We start from the raw sequence: 27,881 nt of genomic DNA, 5'->3' as shown, positions 1-27,881 counted from the left end.
ACATTTAGAGTTTCTGTTAAATACCTGCCATTTTTTACATCTTGAATTCTGGCCTAGATTATAACAAAGTCTAGTGTGCGCTCTGCAGTGGACAGATTCCAGGGCTGCTGGCCATACATCTCAGATTGCAAAACTACATGTGTTGCAGCCTCATGGAAATCAATAAATATTAACCTTTCCTGGCACTTGTACATGGATGCTTTTTCAATTGCTGTCAGGTAACAGAACGGTCACTGATGAACTGTCTTTCTTAGCTAAGAAATCCATAACAAATTTAGAAATCAATGTAGATTAACAAACACACTTTTTAAATTAAAAAATCATCAACAGATTTTATTTTCTATGAAAAGAATGCAAAAGCCAGCTCACATTCGAGTAGATGCCTTTGGTGGGATATAAATATAAGCATAACTATAATCCAAAGCACTAAATATTACACATAGCTTTCAGACACCCACCCCCTCAGTACTCATAATCTGTAATGAATACACAAATTATATATAATCTGCTTTCAATCATTTGGTAACATGCTAACAGGTGGGGAAACACTTTATTCCATTACAACACCCTGTTTCTATTAGTGATCCACATTCTTCCAGGTGAGCCACAGATAATACACAGCATAGCCTTGTAAAGGCTTAAACAAGGGGGAAACTGCTTGGTAGAGCCAGTGTCACTTTCCGAGGCATTTAGTGGTGACTCTTTCTCCAATACCATGCCCCTGCAGGACTACACGTAGCGGGACACTGTCCTTGCATTTCTTACCCTGCTTGTCAAGAGAATGGATTTCAGGCTGGGAAATCTGAGTCACACACTAGGCTCTTCATTCTAGTTACTTTATGAAGCACATTTTGGTTCGCCCAAACTTTGTTGTAGTTGTGGTTCAATTTGATTGAACAGTACAATGTATCAACCAACTTATGAGGTCTGTTCAAGCCTAAACTGTCTCCTTTGAATTTGGGATTTTAAATACAAAGTGTACCTGCATTTGTGATCTCGCTCATCAGTAGATCCAAGTCTGAGCCTCCATGGAGAACAAACACCCTGTGTGTTCGTGGTCCAGTTCCCTTCCAATATACTGTGAAATTTCAGTAGGGCAGGGACTCAGACAAATAATTCAATCTTCACATGGAAAATGAATGCTCATGCACAAGGTAACAGTTGTAAAAGAACTCCAATGTGCTAAAAGATCGAGTAACATAAAATCTAAACGTTAGCTGTAGAGAGAATAATTTTACACTTGTTATTCTTTCAGTGACATCTATATATTTTTAATCTCTAGATGAGTTTATGTAAGAAAAATCAGAATTCTTAGGAAAATAACAATATACAAGCAATATGTCATTAGGCTGTAAAATCTAAGCGTGGCTTTTTCAGTGGAAATAATGCTAGTGAATTCATTTTCACAATAAATATTAACTATCAGGCCCAATGATTTTTAAAGTGACTGTTTTGGGGGTAGAATCTAGAAAACCTCTACAACAGGGTAATAATAGATCTTCCAATAGGATCTAATAGCCATTAACTCCTCAAAAGGAGGGTGGGGGTAAGTGAGGGAGAGAGACTCGAGGTCAATTGAAGGATCTGGACATGTGAGGAACCGACCTTCCCTGAGTGAGCGGTATGTAGCAGACAACTCATGGACACTTGTTTTATTTTCCTCTTACAAAGCAGGACTTATCGTTTCAGTGTTTGAGGAGACAGGATAGCAAAGCTGAATACCTCACAGGCACAAAGCCAGTGAATTACACAAATCTCACCAGGTCACCCTCTGTTACTTCCCTGGTTTCCTTACACTCTGGCTCCTCCCCACCTCTCTGGACCCATCTGGAGCCTCTCCTCTCCAGCCCTGGCCAGTACCCTGCTGCCAGGATCTGGCTGTTCCACCCAGAATGCTAAGCTCTGCCCTTTCCTTTCCAGCAAGTACACTACTGAGACCCTTTATGCATTCCCTATATTATTGGAATCTTAGGAGAAAGTAGATGATTTAATTGGTGAGTACTATTTGAGAAGCATGGTAATAGAGACTTTATGTGATATAATAAGCTAATTCCCATGATCTCCATGATTAAGACAGGTTTCTGAACCCATTTCCTATATGCAAAATTTAAAGCTGACAGATGCGCTAAGTGTCCCATGGCCACACACAGGGAAGGGTCAGAGTCAGCTCAGAGTTCAGGCTTATCTCTTTCTAAGACAATCATTTTGTCTTTCATACCATCCTGGCCATATGACATTACTGGCAGGGAAGGACCTATTTCCTTAATTTTGGTTCTCCAGGTGTTCAGAATAGTTTTAGTAGCATTTGCTGCTTTCTCTTTAAAATATAAAAAACAACATGTTATAGAAAATACAGAAAAGCTTATACCTTTAGGTCCATCATTGTTTCTAAACAAGTACATACATTAAAAAATAAAGCTAGAAATATTCCCAGCATATTTTAACACCTTTCTAAAATCTCTTAAATTATAAAAGTAACATGTTTTTGTTATGAAGAAAAGCCACTGGAATACAGAGTTCCATAAAGAAAAAAATATGTAGCATCCATTTGTTATCTAAGCTTGTCCCTAAGATGGCCAATATCAACAGGCTAGTGCATGTTATCTGCATGAATCTACACGTACAAATATAATACAGGGTGCTATTTCTCCACCCTTTTAAAGAAAGATAGTCACAGCAGGTCCATTACGTGCAACTGCCTTTTCTGCATGTAAACACTTGTCACAATCAGATGGACACACATGCATCCAGTCCATTTTAACAACTCTGTCTTTATCCACTCTAGGAGTAGTCCCCTCCTGATGGCATTTACAAGGTTTCTGGCTCTTGGCCATTACAATAACTAACAACAAAGAATCCTCACACATTGGGACACTTATTCCATAGAATTATGCTTAAGAATATTGATGAGTCAAATGGTATGCGCACTTTAAAATTTAAAAGTATGTCTAAACTTACTTTCCAGTAGTGTTAACAACATATGAGATTTGGAACACATGAGATTTCCACTTTCCAACAAGTGCTCAATCACTGTTATTCTGAACCTTTCAGGTTCCTGCCAATGGGTAAAAATTGGCATCTTATTGTCTTGAGGTACTATAATTAATGAAGTTAAACTTCTTTGCATATACTTACTGATAATCTGCACTTTAAAATGCCGACTCCAATTTGCCTTTAAAAAAAAAAATCAATTTGAGAGAGGTTTCTGTAAATCAGGAATAGTGACCTTCAGAGTGAACTGGGCTATATTAATCCTATTTCTGTCCTACATGTTGCCAATATTTTCTCACAATTGATTGTAAAACTTTGTTTACTTACTCTTTTCCTATCTAGTTCAGTTCTTCATGTCTTATGAAACCCTGAGGTCATATATACACAGTATATTATGATGTTTGTCTTCATCATCACTTGACTATGTAAGAATTTAAAATGAAAGTGTAATTCATGTGAATATTTTTAGAACAAAGATGTAATGCCTTTTTTTTATTTTATTAATTGACAATATTGTCTTTCTTCTTCACACTTCAATTATTAAGTGATTCAGGTTGATAAATAAAAGACTCAGAAACAAAATTAATTGTTTACAATAGTCCTAATTGGACTTCTGATGTCAAGTTATTACTGAGCTTCTGAATATCATTACACATTTAAAAATCTACCTGTTATCTTATATTTTGTATTTAAATAGAAAATATCATAGTGATTATCTGTCAATATAGAAAGTTTTATCTCAAATAACAAAAGATCAATTTTCTTATATTTCAATTCTAATTTTTCAATATATTCATTCTCAAGAGTCCGGCTTACAGAACAAAATATAAGAGAAATGCGGAGTGTGACAGTCTAAGGATGCTTAAGTATGCCTGTTTAGAGAAATGTCTAGGTATTACAAACAACAGAAACTATGTCCTAAAATAATAAACAGATGATGTGATCAAAGGTGCATGTTTAGAATTTAAGGGACTTCTTCACCTACCTTCTGGATCAAAGGCAATCCTGCGTTAGCCTGTATTAAACCTTGGGTCATGTCTTATCCTGCAATGTCAACTCTGACTATAATACATGCTCTAAATGATTATTTTCTCTCCTCAAGCTTTTAAAATCTCGCCAAGGACAGAGATTTTCTTCTGTAGGGTGACTACAACCTAGCCCTATTTTGCTTGGTGCACACACAGGCAAGTTCCTTTGTGAACTGAACATTTGCTAGAGGTCATTCAGACCATAATTTCAGGTCCCAGCCACTATCCTGATGGTCCTTCTTAGGAAATTGGACCCAGTGGGAACGTTTTCTCCCTCTGCTTAGTCTATGGGTCAGCATTTTCCTTCCCTTGTAGTTCTTAATTCCCTTAAGTGGCAATTATTTAAGACACAGTTAAAGAAGGTGCAATCTACATTCATCCAATAAAACCTAAATATTAAAAAGGACAGAAAAATCCAGCATGATTACTAAGGATAAATGAGATAGCATTTAGCATTTGAAAGGTACCAACGAAGTGGTACATGAGTAAATGGATACAATTTTTAAAAAATGACTGGAGGTTAAAAAAATTAAGAAGAACTAAAAGGGCATGCTATGTGTCAAAGAGACAGAGCGTCTTAATTATAAAAGGTTAATATCACAGTCACAGTCAAGAAATAGGTGGAAAAATCACCGTAATAAATACTACCTGGAAATCCACCCAAAGGTAGAAAATAGAGAAAATATAAATTTTAGAATTGTAATGAGTATATAATAAAAATTAGATTAGTACTATGGTCCAAAGTACACACTCTTAATAGATATAAACTATTACTGCTAAAAGCATTATGCCTAGAAATGAAATTACCATGTCTGTGAAAAGACAAATTAGAAGAATTATGATCACTGTATGGACATAATAAATAAATGAATTCTAAGGTTAAAGGTTCTCAAAGAACCAAAAAGGGAGGTAAGAATTCTGAATTTTATATGGCCCATTCCATAAATAAATGGCAAAATTACTGGAAAGGTAAAAGAGAGGGAATAAATTAAAATGGCAACCCAAGTCATGAAACACACTGCAGATATTCTGATAAGTGATATGCATATAATAATATAGCATGTGAACTATGGGTATTTGCAACAGAGTATTTCCAGGTCTAGCAAGTATCATCTTTATTAAATATTAGACGCCCAGTGCATGAAATTTGTGCACAGGGAGGAGGTCCCCTTAGCTGAGCCTGCACTCTCTCCAATCCAGTACCCCTTGGGGGATGTCCGACTGTCCTGGGGATTGGTCCTAAACCGCAGTCGGATATCCCTCTCACAATCCAGGGCATTGGCTCCTAACTGCTCACCTGCCTGTCTGCCTGATCACCACTAACTGCCCCCCCTGCTGGCCTAATCACCCCTAACCTCTTCTGCCTGCCAGCCTGATTGCCTCTAACTGCCCCCTCCCCTGCTGGCCTGGTTGCCCCTTACAGCCCCCTTGCTGGCCTGGTCGCCCCACTTAGCCTGCTGCTTGGTCGTTGAGTCACCCCTCACTAACCCCCCCTGCTGGCTTGGTCATTCTAATAGCCTGCAGACAAGAGTTCAATTGTTTGGTCGCCCCTCACTGACCCCCATTGCCGGCCTGGTTGCTTCACATAGCCTGCTATTCAGTTTGGTCACCCTTCATTGAACCCCCTGACAGCTAGTCACCCCACGCAGCCTGTTCGGTCATTCGTTTGGTTGGGATGGTCGTTTGGGCTTTTATATATATATAGAATATATAGATAACACCTTTTCCTGTGTCTATATTTAAGAGCAGGTAAATATCTATGAAATTTTAAGGATTGACTGAAATCCAGTTATACGTTTAAGTTTTTAAAACTTAATATTCACAAATTGATCTTCAATTTAACTCACCATCTATTTGGTATATCAAAAAGCAGCATTTGCCAAGAAAATACAACATATGATATCTATAAACATGGTAGCACATCTAAACTTCTGGTTTTACAGTGAATTTTCATACAGACAAGAGAATCCATTTTATTAGGGACCAACTGCTTTTAAGGTTTTGCTCCCACAATCAGGAAAGGCCCAATCTTTATAATCAATCCCTTTTTCTAGAACATTCCTAATGCCCTGCTTCTGTGACCGAAGCCTGATTTTTGCAGAGACATTTAACCCAAGCATCCATAGTGCTGGTGCCACTGACAACCGGGGCGGGCTTCAATATGCATTTACTAGTCTGGTGAGCTTGGTCAATTACTTTACTTCACTTTCTCAACCTCACCCTCATCCTGGGAGTCATGGTGACTCCCAGTTTTGCTCTGGAAATTAAAAGAGATTATACTCTTAAAAATAGGCTAATAATTTGAGAAATAGTGTGTGTTCATATGAAATAAATATTATCAAATATAATGGTTAATCTTTAGAATACAATGGCATTAATTCAATGCTACTTTCTATGTCTTTTCTATATTCTATAGAGTAAAAAATTGTTGTGAAAGATGCCGAATAAGATGAAATCAACTAGAAAAGTATTATTAAAGCATATAGACCTTTTTATAGTTCCTAAACTCACTCTTTCCCCTTCGTGGGGCCTTTTTGGTGCTGGGCTGCCTGGACTGTTCTCTCCACCTTGACTCTAAGCCACTGTCTGGGCTGAGCAATAAGGTGAGGAGTCTTCATCTTGCCTTCAGAGTCAACTTCCCTAGAAGGGATTCCACAGTATCTTTGACTTTTTCTTTATGGACCTTAGGTGGCAATTGGGTATTCATTTGTGTAGTTGTTTAATTAACATCCATTCTCCAATAAATGATAAACTCCTTTATGGCATGACGATGCCTGCACTGCTCTCTGTATGGGGGTACCCAGTTGAGCGAGAGGGACATATCATGGGTTGGAGGAAGCCCAAGATGTATTTGCTGACAATTCAGTAGCGCTCAGACAAGAGTCATTACAAATTCTCAAAGTTAATTTGTAATCATGTCAGGTCTTTTAAAATGTGCTCTGCAATATACTAAGAAGCAGAATGTACTAAATCTTATAAACTCAATGAAGTTTATTAAACCTTACCCACTAAAAAATGTTAAAAACTACTGATTTAACATTTTAATGATATGATTCAGAAGTTGTCACAAGACACAGTGAAAATGCTTTCCCTGGATAATTTGAAATTATAAAGAACAGTTGGAATACTGTATTAATGAGAGTGGTTGGTGCCTTGCTGATCTGATTCTACAGGGTAAAAAATGTAACTGGGACCATCACATCACAATCTTCTAGAACGCTATGGTTTGGGGTTTAAAATTGAATTCATATCAGAGACAAGGGTCCTCTGTATGGCTGCCTTAGCAGCAGGATCAAGCCACACACTTGAGGAAATCTTCCAGGAACTCTACTTGCACAGGAGACAGAAGCAGTGATAGGGAGGAGTGTCTTGTCCCTCACTGTGTAGAAAGAAGCTCAAGGCTCACTTAGAGGGGCACTGATCAGAGCAGGAACACACAACAATGATGTGTAACTGAATACAAACACACAGATAAAATGCTTAAATAAGTTACCATCATACTTCAGGTCTAAGTCAAAGCTTTAGGCTAACCACATTCAATTTTATTTGTGTTATGATAATAAATTACTGTTTCTTGCATGTTGAGTGAAGATGATTATACATATTAATGTAATAGGTAGCTATCTTGACAACTTAATGCCTAGAAGATGAACACACAATGAAAATATATAGGTCTGGATTTCAAATGTAAATTTTTTTTTAAATTTGATTCAAACTAAATATAAAATTCTTAAAATGTCCAAACATTTTCTTAGAGAAATTGGGTGAAAAAGTTAAGTCTTAAAACAGCGTTATATCTAAAAACAAAATTAATTCTTTGACTGATTAAAGATTCCGATCTAAAAGCATAGATCACAAAAAAAAACAAAACTTTTTTTTCTTTATATATAGTGGAAAAAGACTAGAAATAAGGACAAAGATGACACCATAATACAGTCAAGTGAAAGAAATAGGAACCTAAATTGTAGTAAGCCACTTTTAAATTTTAAAGGGCTATCTCTGCTTTATCTCCCTTGGTCCTTTGGCATTTATTGCATGGTTTATGCAGTCCACCTTTTTAACTTGCTTCCCAGATATTCCACTTACTGACTGCTCAGTGCCACCTGTCTCCTCTGTGCACCTCTCCCAGTCCTCGTTCTCACAAAATCAAGTCCCCCAAGCTTGCTTTACTGCACTTGAGATATAACATCTTTCTTTGCACTTGAATTGAGCACTATCGTTCCATCCCTATAGCAAACACTGTCCCCAACACTTGTTCTATAGCAAGAACACTTACAAGTCATTAAATCCCATTACAACTAAATGTGCACAAGAGGGCCTACATCGGGCCCCTCTTCTGTGGAGTCCTTGATTAAGCCTGCAGCTCACTCTGAACATCAAGGTTAATCTAACAGAGCCTAGAAGTACCACAAGCTCAGAGTGTTGGCTAAATAGTCTACAAAAAATGTCAATAAGGACATATATGTAACACCTTAATCAATAAATAAATTATAAAAAAAATGTCAATAGATTCAATAAATATTTGTTTATTAACATAAAGAACGTTAATATATGATACTTAAACACCTGGCAAGTGGAAAAGGTCATGAGATGAGTACCTCTTAACGAAATAGAAATTTAGGTGAAACCAACCACAGAACTACCAAACAGTAGTCTAAAGTTTCAAGAAAACAAACTAGGCATTTTCATGTCTCTTTCATTTCATACTAAGAACATTTTTAATCCAGAGAAAAGGGTATAAAAATGTGATTATCCCAATTATGCCAACAGTCCAGGGTACCTATGTACATGTAAAATATAACTTGGAAGATATACTGTTGTCACTCAAGAGCAGCACCTACTGGCATAATTAAAAAGAACCCAGAAGACAAAGAGTAATTTCAGTTCAATATTTTATTAATTAAATACTTACAGATCACTTAATATATGCCAGGCACTATTGTAAGTACTTTACAAATATTAACTTATTTAATCACTCTAAGACATTTATCACTAAAAGAGATTAATTGGCATAAACCTTACTCCTAAATCTGTCCCTGGCCAACATATGGAAAGAAACTGGTATTGTAATTCATTCTACCCTAGTGAACCAGACAACGAATGCAGAAGAAATCCTGAAAGGCAGTTCTCCCACAAAGAATTCTCCCAATAAAAAGAAAATTAAATTTTATATTCCATGCCATGTGCATCATTCATCTACATTAATTGCAAAGGAGTCTCGCCTTTTCCTTTATAAACAGGAAATCACTTATGCTCAGTTTCTATTTTAAGCATGCATTAAAATTATGATTTTTCATAAGACGAAAGAATGACTCTCTGCCAATCACGCTGACATGCTCCTCAACAAATGGCAGTAATAGCTGTGACAAGGGTGAACTTGTCTGAGCAGAGCATTTTAGGAAGGATCTAGACCAGCCATCAAAAATGCTGTTTTACTCAGTCGGGGCCTCACTATGTTCTACTGCAATAAAAGCTATTAGGTGATTTAAGTGACGACATTACTATGATGGATTTCATCTATTAAAAGAATGTATTTAAGTGTTTTTAATCTTACTTAGAAATAAAAAATGGAGAAAATAAGAAAGGGTAAGCATGTCTGTAAGCTAAAATATTTTGCTTCTTCATATTTTTCTGCATAAATTAACTTTGTAAATTTACTCAATTGATTTATATATTTCAGATACTGATTAGCATGTATCATATAACATCTTTTTGGTCTATTGAATTTTAGAGTCTTTAGCCAATTAGTATAATTTCTGTATTAACTTCCCCATTTTCATTTTCCCCATCCCAATCAACTCACTTTCCTAATGACCCTTCACCAACAGACATACCTATTTAATATTTTCTAATATAGATATATACATGATATATAAAAGATAAGGGCAATTGGGTTTTTATGTGTATTTATAGAATTTGAAATTTTTAACTGTGGTAAATACAGGCAACATAAAATTTACCATTTTTCTTTTTAATCTTCACCTGAGAACATGCTTTTATTGATGTTAGAGAGAGAGGAAAAGAGAGGGAGGGAGAGAGGGAGGGAGGGAGAAAGAGAGATATATCAATGTGAGAGAGAGAAACATCCATCTGCATGTGCCCCAACTGGAAATCCAATCCGAGACCTTTTTTCGCATGCTCCAGCCAAATGAATTATACCAGCCAGGGCAACATCTTAACTACTTTTAAGTGCACAATGCCGTACAGTTAAATATATTTACACTGTTGCCTAATTAATCTCCAGAATTTTTTTATATTGCAAAAGTGAAACTATTCCAGTTAAATAACTCAAATATAAATATATATATTAATCCTATATAATAAAAAGCTAATATGCAAATAGACCCAACAGTGGAACAACTCAACGCTGGTCACTATGACGTGCACTGACCACCAGTGGCTGTGGGTGGAACATGGCGGGCATTGGCCATGGCGGATAGTGGAGCAGGTAGGCGGGAGTGCCAGACTAAGGCAAGGTGCTGGTCGCTATCATTGGGGAGAGCCTCTAGTGGTTACTGAAAATTTTTTGCTCCAGTGCGCCATGGTCCCACCTGGCACTTGCACCTGCTGCTAGCCCGACCCCACTTGCACCCACAGCTGGCGCTGGAGCTGCTGCTCACACCTGCTGCTGGCACCCAGTACTGGCCCAAATCATTCGGTGCTTTCAGCGGGTATGAGTGGCGGCTTCCAGCCCCGATCACCCATGAGGGCTTCTCCACCTCCTCCTGTTCCTGAGGGTTGATGGGGGCAGCAGCCACTGCTTGCACCCACTGACAGCTCTGGCCCCATTAGTACCTGCTGCTGGCTCTGGCCCCAATCGCTCTGCACCATCAGTGGGTATGAGCAGAGATGGTGCCATCAGGGCATGGGAGTGGCGGCAACAGGAATGGGGCTGCTGGCAGAGAGGGGACTGGGGGCTGTGGCAGTAGGGGCTGATCAGGGGCACAGAGGATGGGCCAAGAACCACCTCTGTGCCCACTGTAGCCTTGCAACCCACAGTTCCTTTCAAGGTGCATGAATTCATGCACTGGGCCCCTAGTATAAATATAAGGTGTACAGATATTTTGGAAAACAGTTTTCTTGAAAAGTAAAATATACACATATCATCCAGAAAGCTCATGTCCAGATATTTACCCAAGAGAAATGAAACCAAACTTTCACACAGAAACCTATATGTGAATGCTTACAATTCTATTCCTATTTGCCAGAAAAGGTAAACAACCTAGATATTGTAATTCATTGTGGTTTTGATTTGCATTTCTGACATGTGATGATGTTGAGCATCTTTTCATGTGTTTACTGGATATTTAGACATCTTCTTTGGATAAATGATTATTCAGATCCTTTGCAATTTTTAAATTAGATTACTTGACTAGTTATTATTAAGTTATAAGTTTTATTTATATATTCTGTATACAATTCCCTCATCAGATAGATTTATGGTTTATTTTTCCATTTTCTAGTTTTTTCCTTTCATCTTCTTAATGGTATTCTTTGAGGCATAAAAGTTTCTAATATTACGTAGTTCAATTTATCCAGTTGTGGTTGTTGTTTTTTTTAACTGTCTGTATTTTTGGTGTCATGTCCAAAAAAACCCTGCTTAATCGAAGGTCAAAAACATTTATTTATATTTTCTTCTAATGGTTTCATAATTTTAGGTTTTTACATCTAGGCCTAAGATAATTTGTTAGATAGACTGGGAGTCAGACAAGTAAAACAATGTATATTCACGGGAACATAGGGTTTCTGTGCCCATGTAAGTTCTGTATGTTGAGAAAGCACATGAGCAGGGGCATGAAGCATTGAGCACACACAGAAAACACATCTGTTTCTGGATTCCACTCTCCAAAAGAGGAACTATCGCTCCTGGAAGAGGTGAGTATCAGGAAAAGGGCGGGGAAATCACCAATGAGCCTGGAGCACGTGTGCTGCCCCAGAGCAAAGAGATGCTCCTGAAAGGACAGGGTGAATCAAAGGACACAGCAGCACATGGAAGAGCCCAGTATGGCAGAAATGGAGCAGTTTCAGCAAGAAACAAGTAACAGTGCCATTGAACTACGTATAAACCACAGAGTATAGTGAGTCCATACTAATACAAATTAGTAAAATAATTAAAAAATGAAACTAGACCACAACTTATACCATACAAAAAATAAACTCAAAATGGATAAAGGAATTAGACATAGAAGGGAAACCATAAAAATCTTAGAAGGATCCATAGGCATCAAAATTTCAGACATATTTCATAGCAATATCGTCCCGACACAGCTCGGACAATGTCGTAGGACAATGTAAACTAAGAAGAAAATAAACAAATGGGACTACATCAAAATAAAAAGCTTCTGCACAGAAGAAACCATTAACAAAACAATAAGAGAGGCAACTGCATGGGAAACTTAATCTCCAAAATTTATAGGGAACTCATACAACTTAACAAAAGGAAGATAAACAATCTAATCCAAAAATGGGCCAAGGACCTACATAGACACGAGACATATGAAAACATGCTCAAAGTCACTAATCATCCAAGAGATGCAAATCAAAATGACAATGAGGTACCATTTCATACCTGTCAGAATGGCTATCATCAACAAATCAATAAACATCAAGTGCTGGAGAAGATGCTGAGAAAATGGAACCCTCGTGCACTACTGGTGGGAATGCAGACTGATATAGCCACTATGGAAAATAGTGTGGAGTTTCCTCAAAAAATTAAAAATTGAACTCCCATTTTACCCAGTGATCCCACTTCTAGAAATATATCCCAATAAATCAGAAACACCAATCAGAAAGGATATATGCACCCCCCATTATGTTCAAAGCAACACAATTTACAATTGTTAAGATTTGGAAATAGCCTAAGTGCCCATCAGCAGATGAATAGATTAAAAAAAAATGTTATACATCTATACAATGTATTATGCTATTGTAAAAAAAGGAACTCTTACCATTTGCAACAGTATGGATGGACCTAAGAGTGTTATGCTAAACGAAATAAGCCAGTTGGAGAAAGATAAATATCACATAATCTTATTCATTTGTGGGATAATGAAAAACATAAACTGATGAACAAAAATAGATCCAGAAACATAGAAACATTGAACACACTGTCCAACCTCAAAGGGAAGGCATGAGGGATGGGGGATGGGGGTAAGAGATCAACCAAAGAACTTGTATGCATGCTATGTGCATAACCAATGAACACAGACAGTAGGGGATGAGGGCATATGCTGGGGGGTGGGAATGGCTAGGGAAAGGTCAATGGGGAGAAAAAGAGACATATATAATTCTTTAAACAATACAGACTTTAAATTAAAAAAAAAAAAAAAACTGGCGGAGAAGGGACAGGTGTTCCTTAAAGAAGAATTCCAGTTAAATGTGGAAGGAATGAGGGAAAGGGAAAATCACTAGGTCTCCATATGTCTTGTTGCAGGCAGAATTCACTGATAAATGTAAAAAATCAGTGGACAAATGCTTGAGGAGAGGTGCATAATCTGAAATAATCTCTCCCATATTGTGCATTAATTATACAGGGGACAACAATAAATCTCTTGTAGAGAAACAGAGAGACACCACCATCCAGGTTATGTTGTCTGTCATGATGTACCCTTGATATGCTTCACAGCTATTCTGGGGAATTCTTAAAAAAAATAAAAAAATCTTGAGCAATCAGGAGTAACCATAAGACGAATGCAAATTAAATGACAGTGTGCGAATAACTGGTACATATTCTTTAAAAGTCTCAAGGACATGAAAAATAATGAATGAAAGACTAAAAACTGCCATGGACTGGAGAAGACTGAGCAGACACGAGGAGTTAAGGGTGAGTTGGTGCCTGAGCTGAGCTCTGCAGAAGGAAACAACACAAGGGGAATCTGGGAGACCTGGATAAAGTGCCAGCAAAGAAAGGCATGAGGCAGCACTAACCTTTGGTCTGGGAGGTCCACATTTGGCTAAGTTGAGTAAAAAAAAAAAAAAAAAAAAAATGTATGGAACTTTCTGTACTATTTTTTCAACTTTTCTCTCTGTTTTAAATTATTTGAAAATAAAAAGTAAAGTCAGACAACTTGCTAAATGCAAATTCTGTTCACTGAAAACAGAAATAATGAAATTGCAAGTGAATCCTAAGGTGCATTTTCACGTCTTCCAAACTAAACTTCAGAGCTAATTACACAGTACACTCAAACTTCCCTCGTAATTTTCAGTTCAGTTGTGCTGCTCTCCGCTGATGGCACCATCAGCTGCAGGCCTTGTCAGCACCTGCCTGCTCCCTCACATAAAACTGCATTTTAGTCGGAGTCCAGGTATGTATGTGAGGGGGTGTAAAGGTTTTAATATATAAATTATATTGAACTCAACAGTTGGTAAACGGTCTATAAAAATAAAGCCACATCAATCATCTTATACAATCACACTGCCCCCACTGTAACTTCCAGGATCAATTTTTTCCCCTTAAAATTTTGATAAATGAGGTTGTCAGTGGGGGGATAAGATCACAATTTTGCTTCCTTTTTAAAATATATATATTTTTTAACGTTCAGAATTCAGCTCATAAATGCTACAAATGCCAATCCAGATAAATCAGTTTTGCCTGCTGATGAGGTGATCACACTGCAAATGCCTGTGTAACCTGGGCCAGCAGGAGAGAGCCTGAGCAAGTTCCCCAGCGGCTCTGGATTCTACCGGCTCGTTATACTCAGCTAGGCCTCCCAACATAAAAAGAGGATATTCTAGATAAACTTAAATAGTACTTCACAACTTCTCTGTAAGATCAGGTAGCAAGGGGAGGAGCCTGAAAAATCTCAAGGCCCAAAATCATCAAAGATGATAAATGGAATAGATTTACATGAATTTCCGATATCTTTAGCCAATTTTATTAGGTGTTACTAACAAAAGCTGTATTTTAATTGTGTGCTCTGTCTTTATTTTAAATGTTGTAAATGCCATTATGGATTTCACAGAATATTAAAATATACACTAGGAAGGACATTATTTCAGAATTATATTCTTTTTTAAAAAATTAGTTTTAGAAATATATAGAAGGTAACATACAAAGACTATAAGTAATTCAAATAAATTAAGTGATAAATTTCCACTCTGAAAAAAGTTGTTTACAGACATTTTTGCCCTAACTTTGGAAATCTGTGCATATTATAATGCTAATACATGTATGACCACTAACACACACATATGCACAGTATGAGATTCGTTATTCTTAATGGCAAATGAAAATACATACACATTCATTCCAATCCTTTCCTTCTATTTCTTCCTACTAAAACATCGATAACAAAGGCCACTAGCTTTTCTTGTAAAGAACGCCTCAATACAGATGATTTTTAAAGCTCTTTCATAGGCATTATTTCACTTGAACCTCATATTCAAAAGAAAGGCTAAACACAGTTATTCATTTTGCCGTTGAGAATGCAGTCACAGAATGGTTGAATGACTTGCTTAAAGTCACATATCTCAACAGCAATAATCTCAGGACACTAAACCCCCTAGTTCACTGTCCGTCCATCCACCAGGCTCTGCAATAGCAGCAGTACAGCTGTGAAAACATTTGTCTAGTGCTTTGCTAAATCATACTTGTATATGTCATGCTACTTTCTAGTACATGTTTACAGATTATCTGAAATCTTAAAACTCCTTAATGTTAAGGATTCCATGATAAGAATCTCATTAACTACAGGTGCTATTTGCTCTCTTTTCTAAACCCATGCATATGCAGGACTGTGCAACTGGAAAACTCTCAGAGATAAACAGGCATGAACTTCAATGAGCCACAATGAAGTTATGCATCCCCCTCAGGGAAGGTAACCTCTTCAAGCTCTACTTTAAAAAATCATGAAATAATACCAGAATAGCTCCTAACAAAGACATCTTTGGAAGATTTAATGGCCTAGCAAAAAAGTTTGGCACAGACACAATTATTACCTTTTCTCTTTCATTCTTTGTAATTTAAAAGGCAAAACATGACTGTAAAATAATAGAGTTAGTACCACACTCTAAAACAGAACACCCTACGTAGATACAAATAGGATGGCCATTGGGGCCCTGGGAAGGCCGTGGCAGAGGGTGGGTCAGATAGACATGGGGTGGCAAATATTTCCTTACCCCTGCTCCACACTTTTAAGCAGATAAAGGTAGCTTTTAGACGCAATAAAGTTAGAGAAAGCATGTATTCATAGGCAGATGACATTTTAAAATATTTAAGAATGTATAATTAGCCCTTGCTGGTTTTGCTCAGTGGATAGAGCATCAGCCTATAGATGGAAGGATCCTAGGTGCAATTCCAAGCATGGGTACATGCCCAGGTTGTGGGCCTGATCCCCAGTAGGGGGCATGCCGGAGGTAGCCGACCAATGATTTTCTCTTATCATTTATGTTCTTCCCTCTCCTTTCTTCTCTGAAATCAATAAAAATGTATTTTTTTTAAAAGAATGTATAATTAGGTTTTAAAAAACTGATTACAGCAATAATTCAACAAAATACAGGTGGTGATGAATTCAGAGGGTCTGCTAAACTTACCAGTAAACAATGTTGATTATCAATGAGATGATAATTCTAGAGAGCAATTATATTACTGAAAAAGTGGTTGATAATAATCTTGACATTGCTTGCCCACTGACTACAAGGGATGTAAGATAGTTCTAAACTTAGGAACTCCAACAGAGTGAGAAAGACTTGAAGAGAAAGCCAGTTACCAAAATACCCAATGAGCCTTGACATGCTGGATACAGAGGACGGAGACTTACAGAGGAGACAGAAGATTTAGACAGAAGTTTGAAAGGAACAAAGATATTTAGCAGCAGAAAGATAGTAAATTAACCCATGGATGGTGACTAAGGTTAAAGAATGCAATTATTGAATTGCTAATTATTTTAGGAAGTCTTTTGTTAGTGGGTAAGTATCAGAGACTGGAAAACAAGGGATCCAGTCTGAAAGTGAAAAAGAAAGAGGGGAGAGGCTGAAAATTATAGACTGCAAGTCTAATATCTATATTAGGAAGAAAATTTGAGATGATACTTATGGATGAGCTTAATGATACATCTGGGGAGGTACACATTAATAGGAGTGAGTCAGCACAGATTCACCAAAGGCTCTGTCAGAAAAAATTTCCTTCCTTTTTAGGTTGAAGTAATAATTGGTTTAGGTAAGGGAGAACCAATGAGAAACTGTCAGGATTTCCCAGGATTTTTGGATCTTTCCACAAAACGAATTTTATACAAAACGTCATGACTTATATCAGAGCATCCAACTAACAAAAGGGGAAGAAAGTAACATTTAAAAATAGAGGGCCTGGGAATGGGAAGAAGACTACATCTCCAAGGTCTATGTATCCGAAGACTAATGATTTTACTTAATGATGGAGAAAATCATTTATTTTAGGAAATCTGAATATCCCACTGAACCAAGGAGGTGGTGAAGAGACAAAGGGTGCAGCTGCTTCATCCTCACTGTGAAATTAAGCAAATGGGCTCAGAGGTGGAAGATGAAATTTCATCTGCCTGTGTATGAAGTAAGACATTTGGAGAGAATTAAGAAATCAGTTAAGTACAGTTTAAATGGTTCTGAATTAGTTGCCATTAGAAAGAAAAGAGATTTGATGTTTAGATATAAGACTCAAACTTTCCCATTCTTATTCTCATAAACGGGTAAGAGGAAAATGCTATGGAAGAGGGTTAAATGCAGTTAAATAATATGTTCTAAGGAATTTAAAAAATTGCTTATCTTAGAAAATATGAAAATCCCAATTTGTGAAGAAAGTATGACAGATTCATCTGCTCTAGCATTGTTCAGGTAATAATTTAAAGAATATGTTTAAATGATTTAAGTCTTATTGTGTAAGAACTGATGAAAATCATATTAATTTAAATGTTAAAAAAAACAAAACAAAAACATGACAGCAGGAAAATAAAAGAAATTTGGGAAAATACCATGTCTTCACTTAATGCTTAATTTCCTCTGAAAAGAGAAAAAAATTTGATCATCACCTTTAATACAGTTAAAGTCCAGGCTTCTCAGAGAAAACCCTGAAATACTTCAATCAACTTCAGTCCTGGTTGTTGTCGGAAAGTGGCCAGGCCACTGCTGAGTCTTCCAGGGGGAGACAAGCAGGGAGCTTACCGCCCACCCCCAGCAACACACCTCTACGCTGCCCAGGCACAACTCGAAGTCTGTCCTTTGGAATTCTCAAGAAAACTTTCTGGGGCACAATGCTTAAAGCCGGAGCAAGGCTCGTTTCACACATCCTTAAATGTATTACAAATGATGAAGTTACAAGGCCGAAGACTCAGTCAATCTAAAAAATTTACCATTTTACATTTTTCTCTTAACCAATGCAAAAGAGTTACTGAAGAGCAATATTTGCCTCGCAGAAGAAGGAATATACAGTTGACACCCACATGTACCTATGGATTTTGTTTTGTGAAAATACTGAGGAGTGCTACTATGACTTATACAGAAGAACATTCTTAACAGAATTATAAATATATCAACAGAAAAGTAGGGTATACACCCAAGCATCCCCTAAGTAGAAGGAAAGGAGGGTCATTTTCTCACTCTGCACAGCTTCCCCCTTGGTGCAGGACGGCAAAGCAAACATTTCCCCCAAGCAGCTTCCCCCCTTTCTCTGGTGTCTCCTTCATTTAAAAGTTAGAGATACTTTACTTTAGGGGAATAATCCACTTTTCATGTCTAATTGGAGCCATGGATGAGAGAGAGAGCACAGGTCAGCTGCACCTTGAGAAGAGGCACAGATAGGAGTTGAAACAGCACTGCAGACAACCACAACCTGAGCTGGCTCTGCTTGGCCCTTTCAGATACAGCAGTTCTAGAATCTGCTGTCAGGTGCTCATATTAATGTAGAACCCACAGGGACTGATGGCAGAAGATGCTTCAATTTCACTTGATCAGTGCAGTTCAAAACCTCCTCAGTAATATCACCAAAATGCAGACAACTGACTTCTTTTTCGTTTTCAAAACTATCCCTGGATACAACAGAGATTACTAAATCAAAAACTCTACCAGTACTTTAAAAAGTCAATTATGTGAGCATAAACAAAGACACTGGAAATAAGACATCAGCAGAAAACTACAATAACCTTATATGCAGACATTATCCAATGTACAGATATTCTTCTAATTCAAATTATCACCAAGTCTGTTTCTCTTATTGTAGAGAGTATATGAGAAGTGTTTACATATTTGCAAACCAAGTGTGGCATTGTGGGTGGAATGTCCCATGTCTTCCAGACATTGTTGTCACATTCCCAGCATGGCTCACCCCCAGGACCCCCAGTCATGCCAGGCATAGATGGCACTGTGCTGAGGGCATCATAGCTTTACAGCCATTAACTTCTTAAACTCACAATGATCCTTTAAACCAGCGGTTGCCAACTGATGGTGCATGGACCTCTGGTGTTCCGTGAGGTCCGAAAGATTGGCAATTGCTGCTTTAAAGAGATACCACCACATGGATTTACACATGAGAAATCTCAGGTATGATGAGGTCAGCTTACCTGTGGTCACATGGCCAATAAGAAAGAAACAGACCTAAAAGCAGCTCTAACTGATCCCAAAACCACTGCCGAAAACATCCCTGTACTCATGGATATGACATAAACACAGAAATTCCTGAGATAGTTGCCCACACTCATACCCATCACTTTGTACTTCTGCACAGTAAGATTCCTCACTCAGGCATGCTGTTAATTAAACCATAAGCTGGTACTACATCTCAGATCCTTCCATAGTACCTGATGAGATCCAATGAGGCTAGGAGAATGGAGCAGCCTCTGCCATCACCAACATGTCCTAGGCATCAGGGCCCTCCTAACTTCCTGGGAACGAGGCACCATGCCCCCCACCCATGCTGTTCCACTCTCTCCTGGGTCATATGCTCTTCCTTTCTAGGTATTCACTGGAAAACCATGGTCCAAAGTGACCGGCATAACACTTTCAATCAGAAATAGTTTTTGAAAATAAATTTAAAATTTTATCAATTAGTCTAAATATGACGCACAAACAACTATAATGTCAGTTCAACTGTTTTGAATATTTGCTATTATTGACTTCGTAGTCCTGGGATAATTACTCTGTCATATTTAGACTGTTTCATAGTTGTGTGGGATAAGACCAGAATGTCCTCTGTTATAAGTCTTGGAGCAGATACTGTCACGAACTCTAAGACATTAAAGTAAATGACGGTAATGGACAAACTGCATCATAACTGCTGTGATGAATAAAATGAAGTGCTCTTAAAAAACGCACATATGAAAGACTTGCAGCTCTTACCTGCATGCAAGTAAGCCAGGTCAGGGTTCTCGATATCAGGGTGCTGTTCCTTCAGGTGGTTCCGGAACTCCACAGGGACGTTTGTGCCGTAGTCACACTTGGGACAGTTGTACATCTTGACCCCCTCGTGTTTGCCAGTATGTAAAATGTGTTTGCGGATATTTTCAGCACAGTTTGACCTACCAAGGATGTAAGAAAGAAAAGGAAATGAATTATGGCCCCATCGATGACATCAGACCACAAACACTGGCACAAGCTAACACAAAGGCCTGCGATGTGTTGGGCACCTTTCTCATTACTGTACTAGTGCTACCTGTACAAACACTCCCCTAACGAGGCCCTAGTTCTTGTCACCCTGGTGCTCATTTCTGAGTAGGTCTTTCACCTTCAAGATTCATTTCTATGCAAAACCGAAGTACAAAGTGCCAGGTCCTTTCATTTTAACATCAAATTATTCTCGTACCCCGTGAGGGCAGTAAAGGCATTTCCTTCACCCTAAGAGCACACCCTTCACACTGAGGACCAGCATGAGAGACCACACCACCACCTCCATGAATCTGCAGCTTAAAGGAAACAAAGCAGCTCTGGCTTTAAGTCCTGTTGTGTGAGTGGCTTCCAGAAAGGCTCGGAAAGAGTTTACAGCTAGGAGAGCAGCTAGAAACGCCCCCAGCCACCCATGTGGGCAACGCATTAAGTACCCCTGAGTTTCCTGTACTGTGCAGATTCTGACTGAAAATGACAGCTCTGCACCCAACTGCCCTGAAGACAGGAGTCGGCTCCTCGCCCAGTGTTCCTGCAGATTCCAAGACGCAAGGCCTGACCTGACCAGAGATGGGGGACCTGCTGTGCAAAGCCCAGGTCCCCCCTGCTCCTCCCTCCCCATTTCTGCAACAGGACTGCACACCCAGCCCCCTCTGAACACAGGCACTGCTGCTTTCTTTTGTCCTTGTCACTGTTAGATAAGTGACAAAAAGAGTCCTATACAAATTTAACCAGAAAAAAAATAAATCAGGCCAGCCTCAGATTTCCTACAGAGCAAAGGATGCCAGAGAAAAATCGATCAGTAGGCTTATGGGCACTTCCTGAGGCCCTCTGGAGGAACAAAACCCAGGACTGTGCTTGCAGAAAAGCTTGCAGGGCCAAACGAGGTGGGGACCTGGTGGCAGCCATCAGGTCCTGTGTCACAGAAGGCTCCGTGAAGTACCTGCATGGAGCGCCCCTCACCTCAGCTCTGCTCAGTGGGAGCATTTGTGTGTAATAGTCACTTTTCAGTGCGTACACCCGGGAAACACTGGTGAAGAATGCAAAAATAGTGTGACCCAACATTTCACAATAACTATGCCATCACTCACATGTAAAGGCTGCACAGGACATGAGAGCCAGGTACCCATTCCCTGATGACAAAAGGAGGGTGGAGAATATCACGTCAGCAAGGCCAAGCTCATGATTATGGCACTAGGAATAAAAATTCCACAGAGGAGGGGACGGGGACAGTACCTGCCTCCTGCCCAGTACCTGCCTCCTGAGGGTCTCCTGTTTCACAGGAGCCATCCCATACTGGATGCAAGAGACGCTCCTTTGGAAAGGTATCTGCCATCAAATGTATGTATCCAACTACATACAGTCAGAAAGAGTAAATCAGACAAGTCCCTGTGTTTAGACTAGAAACACAGCAAGATATTCATGCAGCTACAGAGCAATGTCCTCATTATTTTCCAAATAGACTTTAATAATTTATATATTAGTATTTACATTTTTTATAAATTTAAAATAATAACATACATGAAAGAGAAGGTAGAGGAGGGGGAACTGGAACTTCTCAGCTGTTCCCAGCCTGCCTCTGACAAGGGTTCTTAGAACTCAGACTAAAGATTTTCAACCTATTTCATCCCATAGTACACATAAACTAATTACTAAATTTCTGTGGCACACCAAGAAAAAAATTTTTGTTTGCCAATCTGACCAAAATAAAAATAAGAATAATATTGATTCATTCACATCAGATGGCTATTGTTGTGTTGACTGTTGTCATTTTTTATTTGACAATTTAAGGGAAAAGAGGTCAGTGCCCCTCACTAACTAGTCAGGCACTGCATGTTGTAAAAATTCTTGTGCACAATGGTAGAAAATCGCTGACCTGGACTAATGTAAGGCAGTTAGTGACAATATGCAAACACAGCCTCTCTCTTTTGTCACGCTGGATCACCAAGCTTGCTTGTCATATAAATACCTATTGTTAATTAATAACCATCTAACAGGGGGGATGAATAAACACCTAATGTCAGCTCCTGTGCCTCCAGTGGCCCTCCACCTTGGAGCTGTCCCGGGAAGAGACTGGGCATGGTCATACAGAGGACAGCCTGACTCGGGATGAGCGGACTGTGGAGGCCATGGTGTGGAACGTGGTGGAGACCGATCTGGCACAGGTTTTCTGTTACCAAGGCCAGTGCTTCTTAGTGCAGCCCAGCCCTCTTTACTTACAGCACTCACAGAGCAAAGGTACCAGAAAACGGCAGGTGGTAGAGTCCCCTGAATGTGCAGATATCCTTGGAATAACAGCTCTGCCCTTTGTTGACAGAGTAACAGAAAAATAACAGGATGCAGAAAGATCCACTTCTGTGATGAAGAGGACCACAGCTGGAGTTCCCACCAGCTGGGAGAACTGCTCCAGATTCTGCCCCTGACTCTGCAGACCTGCCACGTGTTCCACCTACTAAACTCACCCTTGCTCACTGACATTGCGGCGAAAACAAAGCCATTACTATTCTTAAATAGCAATTTATTAGGCCTGGCGATTCCTGTATTATTTCCTTATGGAAAAAGCTAGGCCTTAAGCGTCATCAAAGACAATCACTGATCAAGTGGAGAAATCAAAATGACCAGAATAAACTCATTTCAATGCAGGAAGCAACTTAGGTGAGGGACAATGTAAGCAACGAATCCTCATCATCAATGAAAGAAGGATGACTTTGAAGACAGAGTATTTTGTTTTAAGGAAGGGTGTATCCCACACAAAAATAAACCAACATCTCTTAGTACCCAAATGGCATCTCGACTCCTAATAATCAAGGGACTATTAGTGAAGCAAGCAGAGAAAGGAGTGAATATTAAAAAGGCTGAGAGGCTTTTTATTTAAAAAACAGACTAAAATGAGAAAAAGTGCTCTGGAACTTAATATATACACATATATCTTTACTTATGCTATCTATACACTACATTTAAGTATAGTACATCTGTGTATATGTATTTAAACCGTTTTACATACACACACATAAGAAACATTAAATATGTGTAAAAAAGAAGAACAGATACATTGCCTGTATCTCATGGATATATGTATTTGTATGCTGTCAAAATCTACTCTTCCACATCTAATGCTGTGCAACATAAAAAATTTTAAGATATTGAGATAAAAAGCTTTCTCACTTACAAAACCGAACTATTCCAATCCAAACCCCAAAAGTAAAAGCTATAACATATTATGTCACTATCATTTAGAGGAGAATAACTACAAAGTAGGGGCCAATAGTCCTTATGCTTGAGAATATCACGCAACATACGCTTAAACATGCAGCAATGTCAAAAGATTCATCAAATAATAAACAGACTGGACTCCTTCCGCTAAATAATTCTGAATGATATTTAGCCCAAAAGTGACTCTTGCAGAAAATAGAACTTTTGGGTAGAGATTGGAACGGCACTACCAAAGTGGCTCATCGAGGACAGGTCATGCAGAAGTCAGGTGATCTAGATAGCATTCCAAGCAGAGTCTGTCTAGATCCCTGGGAAAAAGCAGTAGTTGATCCAATTGGGCACGTAAGTCTTTATGAGTGGGGGACTGATATGTGTTCAGGTTGACACTGAAAGTAAAGCACAGATTGTGTTTATGACTAACCATGTTCATAGACTGGAAGACTGAGTCTTATGAAGATGACAATATCCCCAGACTGATGTACAGAATCTATGCAATTCCTATCAAAAGCCCACCTGTATTTTTTATAGAAATTGAAATGCTAATCCTACAGTTCATACAGAAACACATGAAACCTATAGAGTCAAAGCAATCCTATAAGAGAATTAAATTTCTCATTTGAAGCTTATTACGAAGAAACAGTGATGAGGACAGTGTGGGACAAGGACCAGGGCAGACACAGGCGCTTCTCGCAGGGATGGGGCAGTGCTCCAAAGGAAAGCGGGTGACCCAGCACAAAGGTGCAGGTGCCTGGTGAGGACCAGGGACTCATGAAGTGCTGGCTGGACCACAACCTGCATGAACTGTGTCTATGCAAAGGCATTTTAAGTCACGAGGAGATTTCAGATTAAATTTTGAATACAACACATTGAAAATCTTGAGGCAGCTTACTAGCTATCACTTATCTATTTGTTATCAACCTACCTTTCATCATCTATATCAGGGGGCCTCAAACTTTTTAAAGTGGGGGCCAGATCACGGTCCCTCAGAGAGCTGGAGGGCCGGACTATATGAACTACTAATTCCTACTGTAACACCTCGGCTGCGCTCACTGCCCAAAAAACCTGGCGGGCCAGATCAGACTCCTCTGCGGGCCGCATGTGGCCTGAGGGCCGTAGTTTGAAGACCCCTGAATCACAGCCAAAATTAGCAAAGGGTTTGACATGGGAGCTAATTTTAGGGTTTCTTAAAAAAGTATATAGCAAAGAAATATTTTATTCGGTTCAAGGCAATGTATTTTACAATAATAAATATAAAATCACGAGTACTTCTAAACTCCACAAAAATACTTGTCAGTACTATTGTACATACACACTTACTGCCTATTATGACAGAAAGTATAAATTAATTCTATGTTCTTTAACTGAAGGAGAAGATTGAAATAATTCTATTGTTTTCCTCTTTTGATTATCTTATGTTGTTTATTTTTGGAAAGTACCTCTGAAGTTACTGAATAAACATACATTCATGTATGTAAAGATCCATGTCCAACAATGGATACAGTCAGCCTCCCTCCTACTACTGCCCATGCTGCCCAGACTGCCTCCACTGGGCCAGGGAAGTAAAATTCATGACTTCTTACCAGTCTTTGGGAGAAGTAAAGTTGACCTTTTCAAGCCATTGATATACTGTATATTCTTCCCCACACACACACACACTTTGTACATAAATTTGTTAGCATAACGCCTCGACACCGTGCTTTTTTTCCCCTAACAGCGAGCGAGGTGTGGGGTTATTTCCCCATTAATGTGTACGAGCGTCCTGATGCCTCTCTCCTCGTGCCTTTATCCCTTCCCTCTCCTTTACCCTCTTCTCCTTTTTAATCGCCTTACAGTATTTCACAGTAAGGATATAAGGTGATCTACTTTACTGATCTTCCAATGTGGGCATGTAGGTTGTTTCCAATCATCTGTGGGTACAAACAAGGCTGCGGTGACTGAGCGTGTTACAACATTTCCCATTCCTCAGATGCCAAGAGAATCTCATGATGCCAAGTGGAACTGCTTCAAGTGTCAACAGGCATATGCTTTTGTGATTTTGATAAATTCTGCCAAATTGCCCTCCAGAGAAGTTGTAGCAATTTACACGTTCACCAACAATGTTTGAAAGAGACTGTTTCTGCACATTCCTGCCAATGCAGTGTTACCAAACTTTCGATTTTTTGCCAATGTGGTGGGTGAAGAATGATAGCTCACTGGAGTTTTGATTTTTAATTTCCAAAAGTTTCAATTTGCACTTCTCTGTAATGAATGAATCTTTTTATATGTGGAAATGCCATATGTATTTTCTAAGTACTGTCTATTCATATTTTTATCTTTTTCTACAGGGTCGTTAGTTATTCTTTTATTCATTAAGAAGAATAAATAACAAATCGTAATTTTTTTTCTTAGTTTCATATTTTTCCCTTTGACTTTGCTTATGCTATCATCTGAAAAGCAGTTTTTTATTTCATTCATCTTTTGTTCTGGCTGCTTTACTTGGAAGTTATAAAATAATTGCCCTAGACTTGGTTCTTTGACTTGTATAGTTGCACCATGTTCCATTAAACATTATATCCATTTGAAAAGTACCCTAGAGCATGGTATAAAATGTGAATCCAGACTGCTAGCCAGATCTCTCACTATCAGTAATTAAAGACAGCCTATCTTTCCCTCAGACTTGAAATGGCACCTTCATCATGTTATTTATTTGAAGCTAATTCTGGACTTTTTTTTTTTTTTTTAAGTCTTCACACAAGGATATGTTTTTATTGATTTTCTACTTTTTAGAAAGAGGAAGGGAAGGAGAAGAAAAGAGGGAGAAGAAAGGAAGGAGGAGAAAGGAGGGAGAAGGAGAAGGAAAGGGAGAGGGAGAGAAAAACATCAGTGATGAGAATCATTGATTGGCTGCCTCCTGCACATCCCACACTGGGGAGCAAGCTCACAACTGGGGCATGTGCCCTTGACCAAAATCAAACCCAGGACCCTTCAGTTAGCAGGCTGATGCTCTATCCACTGAGCCAAACCGGCTAGGACTGGATTTTTTATTACAGGTGTTCCTCAGAGATATTGCAGTTCATTTCCAGATCACTGCAATACAGCAAATATCACAATAAAGTGAGTCACAAAATTTTTGGTTCCCTAGTGCATGTTAAAGTTATATTTACACTATATTATAGCCAATTAAGCATGCAACAGGGTTACTTATAAAACCAATTCACATACCTTAAATAAAAATACTTCATTGCTAAAAATGATAACCCTCATCTGAGCCTTCAGTGAGTTGTGATTTTGTTGCTGATGGAGGGTCTACTTCCAGTTTATAAAAAAGTAGTGTTTGTAAAGCACAATAAAGCAAGGTGTGCCTGTAGGTCTGCTGGCCTGTCCACGTAGGTGCCAATCTATCTTATGAACCGTGCTGCAGGAGGGTCACCTCAGGTAGAGTGCACACTCTGCACTGCTTTCTCCCCCAGATCACACATCCTACCTCAGCCCCATGTCACCAGTCACTACTGTGGTCCTGAGCTGGCGTGGCAAACATCTTGAGTTGACCACAGGACTAGAGAGACCTGAGCCAATAATAAATTACCATCATTAAGACACAGGCAATTTCTATGTATTTATTAGTATGTACCAATTTGGCCTGTTGTGTGTGTAAATTGATATAAAAAATTCTGAAAATTCTACATACAGAAATATGTTAATTTTTTTAACACTTTGGTTCCCATGCTTTGTGATCTAGGAACACTTTTTGTTGTTCAGTCTCATAATCTCATAATCTTTTGTTGTTCAGCTTCATAAGAGTTAAGAGGAATGACATCAAATATGTATAGAATATATGGTAGGTACTAAATTCACTTTTTATTATTACTACTACCAGTCTTTCTGTTAAATGTAAACAGTTCAACTATCTGGATCATTACTGGCAATTTTCTCACTGATTATGGAAATTAATTTCAATTCATTTGAGTAAAAATAGATTCCTGAAAGTTATATAGTGTATATATGTGTATATGTTTGAAAATGCAATTTTTCCCTGACTGTTCAAAATATACTCTTTGAGCTTCTGTCCTTCAAAATACTTGCCCTGTCATTAAGTGTATCAATACTACT

The 27,881-nt window shown here is 38.5% G+C and overlaps 1 protein-coding gene across 1 annotated transcript in view; it reads right to left on the bottom strand.

Annotated features, from left to right (window-relative positions):
- Nucleotides 1-27,881, bottom strand: part of ZNF407 (zinc finger protein 407) — a 361,659-nt gene that overhangs the window by 76,052 nt on the left and 257,726 nt on the right. Inside the window, exon 8 of the mRNA XM_084887160.1 lies at nt 20,319-20,497. Coding sequence (XP_084743286.1) covers nt 20,319-20,497 — 179 coding nt within the window. The remainder of the gene's footprint in view (nt 1-20,318; nt 20,498-27,881) is intronic.

This window comes from Pipistrellus hanaki, assembly GCF_964339955.1.
Source record: "Pipistrellus hanaki genome assembly, chromosome: 6".
Classification (NCBI taxonomy): domain Eukaryota; kingdom Metazoa; phylum Chordata; class Mammalia; order Chiroptera; family Vespertilionidae; genus Pipistrellus; species Pipistrellus hanaki.
Note: the sequence above shows the minus strand (reverse complement) of the source record. Positions and strands in the feature narration are given on the sequence as shown.